This window comes from Wasmannia auropunctata, unplaced genomic scaffold (assembly GCF_000956235.1).
Source record: "Wasmannia auropunctata unplaced genomic scaffold, wasmannia.A_1.0 LD334579.1, whole genome shotgun sequence".
Classification (NCBI taxonomy): Eukaryota; Metazoa; Arthropoda; class Insecta; order Hymenoptera; family Formicidae; genus Wasmannia; species Wasmannia auropunctata.
In genome coordinates, this window is record NW_012028311.1 from 340,427 (window position 1) to 347,907 (window position 7,481).

General features: G+C 42.9%; 1 protein-coding gene across 2 annotated transcripts; it reads right to left on the reverse strand.

Annotated features, from left to right (window-relative positions):
* Nucleotides 1–1,173: 1,173 nt before the first annotated feature.
* Nucleotides 1,174–7,480, reverse strand: LOC105458198. Of its 2 annotated transcripts, none has more exons than XM_011703326.1 (7): nt 6,965–7,479; nt 5,593–6,017; nt 4,714–5,191; nt 4,200–4,357; nt 3,921–4,088; nt 3,226–3,789; nt 1,174–3,032 (listed from the first exon to the last, which is right to left on the reverse strand). In XM_011703326.1, exons 2-7 carry the CDS (start codon nt 5,984–5,986, stop codon nt 2,905–2,907), a joined length of 1,890 nt encoding a protein of 629 aa, XP_011701628.1. In that variant the 5' UTR covers nt 5,987–6,017; nt 6,965–7,479; the 3' UTR covers nt 1,174–2,904. The 2 variants fall into 2 exon arrangements, with proteins under 2 accessions (XP_011701628.1, XP_011701629.1); XM_011703327.1 differs by having other exon boundaries at nt 2,971–3,063; nt 6,965–7,480.
* Nucleotide 7,481: the final 1 nt, after the last annotated feature.

Consider the following 7,481-nt stretch of genomic DNA (forward strand, 5'->3'; position numbering starts at 1 on the left):
TAATCGTTACGCGAGTCGAAAAAAGCGCACCTCCTCCAGCCCCTCTTCATTGCGCGGTGGCGTTTTATAAAAAAACGTGATTCAAACACGGAGGAGCCCCGAACGGAGGCCCTGCATCTTGGGACGTGTCAGCGAGCGTCGTCACCCGACGACGATCTCTCACGTTTTGCCCAGGCGGGGAGCTATCGGAGTGCGGGGCTTGAGATGAAAAGTCGAATACGTGTAAGAACGAAGTGGATCCCGGCAGGCGAGTCTCCCGGGGGGCGCGATAGATCTCTCTTTTTTTTTCTCTCTCTCTCTCTAAATCGGAAAAAATAATTTTTCTCGCGCAACGTTGAATTACATTTCATTAACACATCTTAGTCGCACTTAATGAGGTCGGAATGAAGAACGATCTTAGCGAAGATGCGCGTGCAAGCGTCGAACAACGGACGCGTCATCATCGTCCTCACGTCGACAGGTCTTATGCGTAATCGCGTTCACTGATTGCACATTTTGCTGACGATGATCGCGCTTTCTATCTTTCTTTTCTTTTTTTTTGGTTGGAAAAAAAAAAGAAAAACGCGCCAAGCGATTTCCTTAAAGCGAAATCGAGTAATGATTAAAGATGAGCAAACAGTTCTGCGTGTGTGTGTGTGTGTATTGTTATTAGAATTCTTTACTTAAATTTATACAATATGCCTTGTATGCGTATATTTCTCAAATACAATGTGCAATGGACCAAGTATGACAGGATTGATATCTTACTCGTGTAATGCGGTGTCCCATCTCAAAGAATTAAAAATTCCACCTTAACCATTTAGCTATAACTATACGTGTCGTATTTCTATCTTCCTTTCTTTCAGAGCAGAGATCGATATGCCTGTTCCCTCCCCCCCCCCCTCCATTTTTCCCCTTTTCCCTTTCCCACTTTGTAAACGGCATCGCGCGTTCGCACTGGCGCCCATGATCATCGAGAAACAATAAGCGATTATCGAAGAGAGAATTGCAGAATCGCTAAATGAAAAGCGGGTGCCGCGTGTGAAATACGTGCTAAGCGAATTGCAATTGGTGGGCAATTGGAGGGCAACGCCCTAATTTCGCCCTCCGAAAACGACGGCCGCGAGGAGGATCCTCCCCTCCCTCCCTCCCCCTCCCCCCTCGGGTAATAAGGTAACACTCGTATGCACTCAATTTTGATTATCTAATCGCTTTATGTACACGGGTCCGGGCGAAATCAAGCGAGGAGCAACGACAGTATTATCTTAACGGTCGATGTATAAAATACGTTTACACATATCCCGACACGGAATCCTAATCCAAAGAAAAATCCATCGTCGCGTAGCCGCGACGACATATAAGACGGGGCAAGCCTCCCTTTTAAATGCTTTGAAAGCTGCCGACCTCTTAGAAACACTATAAATAATCTATCTGCTTCGCACGATTCTCGTACTCTCTACTGTCATTAGTGTATAAAAAGAGAAGCATACATGTCTCATTACACATTACACAATCAAACGGTACACGGTTCTTAAACGGTTTCTCCAAACGGAAACAAAAGAAATTACACTGACACAAGCTGCTTGCGTTCCTCTCCGCAACGAACGTACAGAATATAAAATATGCGCTATAGTAAAATATATGTAAATTTATATAAATTTGGCGAAATATATATGTATATAAATCATAACTAACGTCTAAATTATATATGATATTAAATGTACACTTCATCGTATTCTATAACCTTTGATGAAAGAAAAAGAGGGGATATTAAAATTAACACGTAAATAAATCAAAATTTATACAATAAAAATTCAAAACTTATCGCCCTAAATAAGTATTGTTTCTTTCTCTTGTCCTAGAAATTACGTTTTATTAACTAAAATAATAATGTGGCACCACTCTCTCGCTCTCGCGCTCTCTCTCTCTCTCAATCTCCGTTCAATTACGAACCCTGCGATTTTACAACGGGTCGTCGCAAGTGCAAATTAAAAAAAAAACAAACTATAAAGCAACGTGCTACTTTCCGCTCGCGAGTTTCTCGCGAATCCTTGGCTTGACAAGGAGACAATTCAGGGCACTTCTTTTACTCTGCCTGTCTTTATATAGGCGCTGGACCGTTTTTTTTATGTGCTATCTTTTTTTTTTAACAGCAAGGATTCAGCATAATGTACAGTAATGTATTGTACTTCGAAATCCTTTACCGATCGATCGACCGAGGATTAGCTCAGTGGGGAGGATCGGTAATACTCTGGATTACCTCTCGTTTTCTTTGTCGATACTATTCTTTTTTTTTTTCTTTCATTTCTTTGTATCTTACTCGTATCTTTGTATCTCTCTCTGTTTTACAGAATACACATAACTCCCTACCCCTTCCAGACATGTATATTTGTACATAGTATATTATCATATCCAATGGAAAGTGTACATTAAAATTAACTGAATCACGTACGGTTCACTCACAACATCAAAAATAGACTATTGCAAGAGTGCATTAGTATGTGACACCCTGTAGATTAGTTATTACTCAACTCAAGGTACCGTTCCCACACATTCCGTGACTTTCTTCCCCCTGAAAGGAGTCTGAGACGTAGACGATATGTACAAATTTTGTATGATATCACAATATCGCTCGCATAAATTCTCTGAGACTCTTTTTATCTCTTATCTTTATTTTTTACTTTTTTTTTTCTTCAATTGCGACTTGACGAATCAAGAGATACAAGTCGTTGATCCCGTATCATTGGACTATAATATTATCGCAGCGCACATGATACATTTAAGAATCTTGAGATCCAAACACAAGTTATATATTACATAACAAATTGATTGCAATTTCAAGTGGTGTACCACACGTACATATTGCCTACGATACAGACTCGGCTGTAACTGTAGCGTAAAAAAAAAAGCAACGTTAAGTTAATTTTATGCCCGACCGCGTGGTTTCTTCCTTGAAGAAGGTGCTTCCTCGGACGAAACAACGCCGGTGGTAGCGGCCACACGCTTCGGACGTCCTGCTATTTTACTCGATTGTTGTGTGGCTTGAGCAGAACCTTTAAATTTAATTAGATTTCGTTAAGAAATCTAATTCAAATTCCAAAAACCAATTGTGTGAATAAATCTCTGTTTTGTCCATTTTTGCAAGGTTTCGTTAATAAGATTATTAAGATACTTTAGGCATACATTATTTTTAAAATAGCAGAGACAATTCATTTCAATATGCGATATGTATAGAACGTTTCGTACCTCCGGGTTTTGTTCTCGGGACTCCTCTGGTGCCGTTATTACTTTGCTGCTTGCCGTTCTTCTTTAAATCCAACTTCTTTTCTACATTATTTTTGGTATCCGTCACGGCGGAAACGTTGGTAGCGGGGTTGACAGTAGTTGTGGTAGTCGTAGTAGTGGCAGCAGTTGCAGGAGCACTAGCAGCGGTGGTAGTGGCAATTGCTGTACCAGCTGTAACCGTAGTCGCGACCGTAGTGGCAGCTGCAGTAGCAGCAGCAGCGGTAACAGTGGTAGTAACGAGATCGTTGTCCAAACTGTTGCCGGATTTCGTGCTTCTGTTTAGTGCTCTCTCCGCCCTACTGCTGCCCTTCGCGACTGATTTAGCGATCGCCAGCGCCTTGACCGATCGCTTTTTCGCGCGACTCGCCTTGGACGCTTTCCGATTTCGATCGGACTCTTCCTCATCTGCCTCGTCGTCCGTAGAGCTCGCGACTCGCTTAGACTTTTTTTGACGATTGGACTTCTCGCTGTGCAAGCCTTTTCTTCTCTTCAGCTGCGACTCATCTTTATAAAGTGAAAGGTCCACTGCGAAAAAAAAAAAAAAATGAAAACACATTGCAATTACTCATTTGACATATAAAGCCGTCACAAAGACAATAGACTATAAAATTATTGAACATTTAATTATCATTTCGTAATATCGCACGATTACTCACATCCGTCGGGATGTTCTTCTGTAACTCGTGGCTTCTCAGACACTCCAGCCTCAACATCGATAGCCCGTTTCAAAATATTTTCCGTACGCAGCAATTCTATTCTGGTTAACCAGAATTTATGCTTGTCGACCTTGCTTAGGTTCAGATTTGTTAATATACAGTCAAAATCTGAAAATTAATTAAAATTAAGAGTTAAAAGAGATAAATATACAACATATATTTTTCTGTAATAGACAAATGTACAATATTGCTATAAATAAAATTAATGTGTGATAATACCTATGGTATCATAGAAGTCAGGTGAATAGATTTCGCCATTGGTTTTATCTTGAGACAGCCAACGTATGCGGATGCGTCTGCTGGATTTGTAGATGTTTTGCATCGCTTGACAAACATAAAAGCTTCCTTCTGCATTCCTCACAGCCAAAAATTCATTTCTAAGAATAAACATTTAATAATTAATTCACATTCACAAATAAAGAAATTATCAATAATCAGTAAGAAGTTGAAATAGACTGCGTAAGTGAACAATTAAATTTGAAAGCGCCTCTCATGCGTTTGAAGCATGATCTTGGCATCTTATAATATTTCCATGTAAATTCTAAATTCATTTTTTATTCATTTTTAAGTTGCGCGCCGAATTAATTTCGAATTTGCAACGCAATAATAAACAGAAAAGCATTCTCAAATTTAATAAAGCTAAATTAGATACTAAAATTAGATAATAAAATTAGATAAAATTACTATAAGACAAGATTAAATTATTTAGGTATTTTCATGAAATAGGACTTACTTATAGAACACGATGAGCTTGTCGTCAGCAGCTTTAGAAGGACCAGGAGTTGTCTTGTTGAGATTTTTGACCAGTAAAGCAATTTCCGGCAATGGGCTTTGATAGGGCTGTGTTTGAATCCGGTTTCTCTTAGGTTTACTTGCTCCGTCAGTGACTACAGACGTCGCCTTCAAATCCTTCAGTTCTCTGGATTTTCGTTTGGTTGTCTTCGGAGAGGTAGTGACTTTCGCGTCAGGTTTAAATGTACTAGTTAATGTCGTCGCCGCGGCATTATCGCTCGGTACTTTCGAACTCTGATTTGTGGGACTCTGCTTTGGAACCTTTGGAACCTCGCTCTTGGTTTGTGTCTCTTCTGGCTTATGTGGAGATTGTTTAATATGTACAGTCGTATTAACGGCCTTGCCCTCTGATTCCTTTGATCCATTATTTACAGGAACCTTCTTTTCCTCAACTTTATTTTGTGCCGGTGTGCATACAGCTGAAAGAATAAATATAATTGCATATAAATAAAGTTTTGCATTTATCTTCTTTTATTCTTTTGCAATGTAAGCTTATATATTCATGTATTTTGCTTCTATATCTTTAATTCATGTAATATTCTGTATGTACATATTTTATATAACTCGTTATTTTAAATTTTATATCATACAAAATAATTCAAAGATGGATATATTATCATACGTAATTAAAATACGAGGAAAACATTAACTTAATAATAGAATATAAAGTATTTAAAGTGTTCTCATATTACATTTTCTCAAGATAAATTCTTCTCAAATAAAAACAAAATGTTAATTTTCTCAAGATACACATCTTTTACTTCTCAAGCAAAAAAAAAGTTAATTTACATAAGAAAAAAGAATACAACATGTCACTTACGAGTACTGATTGGGAACTCTATTAAGGATGGTAGCACCGGTTCTGACGATGGCATCTCACACGGTTGCTCCTGAGCTGGAGTTTCTGGACTCAGGTTGTTGTTCCTGTTGGATTCGTTTTGCTTCACAACAGCAGGCACGTCTTGCTCGGTTTCGGTCTTCGTGATCTCCACGCCGTTCGGAATCAACTTCTCGGCCTCCGGCTCCTTCTCCATGTTACTCCCTATGTACGGCGGAGTCTGGTACACCGAGGGTCTGTGATCCTGCACGAGGCTGAGTGGCTGACTGGGTGGCTGTAGCGTGACGTAGCTCAGCCCGCTGCCAGTCAGGGGCTTCATCGATCCCGACTCTGATCCTGGTACCACTTTCTGTGCCATGGCATTTATGGGGAGCATCGGGTGGCTGGTAGAATATACAGCAATGCACCTAGATATATCATTAATCTTAAGACAGATGCGCTCACTTTCGATCGCAGGAAATAATGTTTTCCATTTACGCGCACACGAAATCGCAACAAGCAAGCGGGACGGGACAATTCTCGCAATCAAGTTGTTTACATTGGACTACGTTTGGAGTGGTAACACCGTTAATTGTGCGATTGGAAGCTTTTGCTATAATTACAATTTATTATAATTCAAACGTAAAGGCAAGCTGCGCACGAACGAGATCGTTCGTACAATTACTGTTTGTATTCGGCGATTACGCCGCTAATTAAGCTGAAATACGCTGGCGAGTCTCGTGTAAATTGCCATTCCCGAGGAACGTATCGAGGGGGGAGGGGGAGGAGCAATTAACAAACAAGAAAAAAAAATCGCATGATAATACAAAGTTTATATAACACAATTATCGCCAGGCACATTACGGGCACTTTTCTGTGTATACTCCCACGGCGAACCGTGTATACCTAAGCGCGCTTTACCGCGGACGTAATCCGGTGATAAAGAAAAAAAAAAATGGAAACGTTTGTTTCCGCTAATAGTCGAAGAACGCGCGAGACAGGAAGGAAAAACGCGGGGAGCAAAGGAGAGAGAGAGAGAGAGAGAGAGATAGAGAAATGAATGAGAACGAGAACGAAAGCGAGAGAAAGAGGTGCGGAGCGAGAAGGAGAAGGAGAGAGAAACGCGCGGGGACCGAGGAAGCGGGCGCGTGGCGAAAAGCGGCGAGAAAATCGCCGAAAGGCGGGATAGCGAGGCGAGCGCGGCGGAGGCGAGAGTGGACACGAGGGGCGGCGGGCACGCGCGCGGGGAGGGGGTAATTAAAGGAGTAAACATAAACACGGGCGAGAATTTTCGCCGCGGGGACGCAGCTGGCAGGCGGGACGGAACGCGCGCGCGGCGCGGCGGTTCAGGACGGCGCGCTCGGCTTTACGTTACCTGCGATCTCTCCTGTGAGCGGTAGCGGGGTGGGGGGCGGCCGTGTAACAGGAATCCGCCAGAGAGCACAGTGGAGGGTCCTCCGCTGTCCGGGAGGTTCCGACCGCTCTCTCGCCGCCTCGTCGCGTTGCGTTGCCAACGCTCGCTCGCTCGCACGCACGCACGCACGCACGCACGCACCGACGCACGCACACGGGTTAGCTCGTTCGCCCAAACGCTTGGCCGGCACGCAGTGAGCCCCGTCCCACGCCTATCATTTCACGCGGCGTGCACGCGCCATAGCGGGACAAACGCGACGACGTAAGCCGTACCACGGACGGGCGCGGGGCACTACGCAGAGCACGGTCAAACAAACGCACGATCCGCCGAACAACAAGCACCGACGAGGAGAGCGACGAGGAAACTTCCGCCGCTTCCGCGCTTTCCGTCGACGATGGCCCCTGGCTTTACCAGCGGGAGCGAGCAGGAATGCCAGTCGTTAGATGGCGTCGGTTCCCCCCGGACGCCATGCGTGATT

Bases quoted from the DNA above. Each gene is read 5' to 3' on its own strand.
- LOC105458198 (XM_011703326.1), bottom strand. From the start codon at position 5,986: ATGCTCCCCATAAATGCCATGGCACAGAAAGTGGTACCAGGATCAGAG. The intron at 4,358-4,713 runs GTAAGTCCTATT...GTTTATTCTTAG, and splicing joins AAGCTCATCGTGTTCTATAA to AAATGAATTTTTGGCTGTGA. The intron at 3,033-3,225 runs GTACGAAACGTT...TTAAATTTAAAG, and splicing joins CCCGAGAACAAAACCCGGAG to GTTCTGCTCAAGCCACACAA.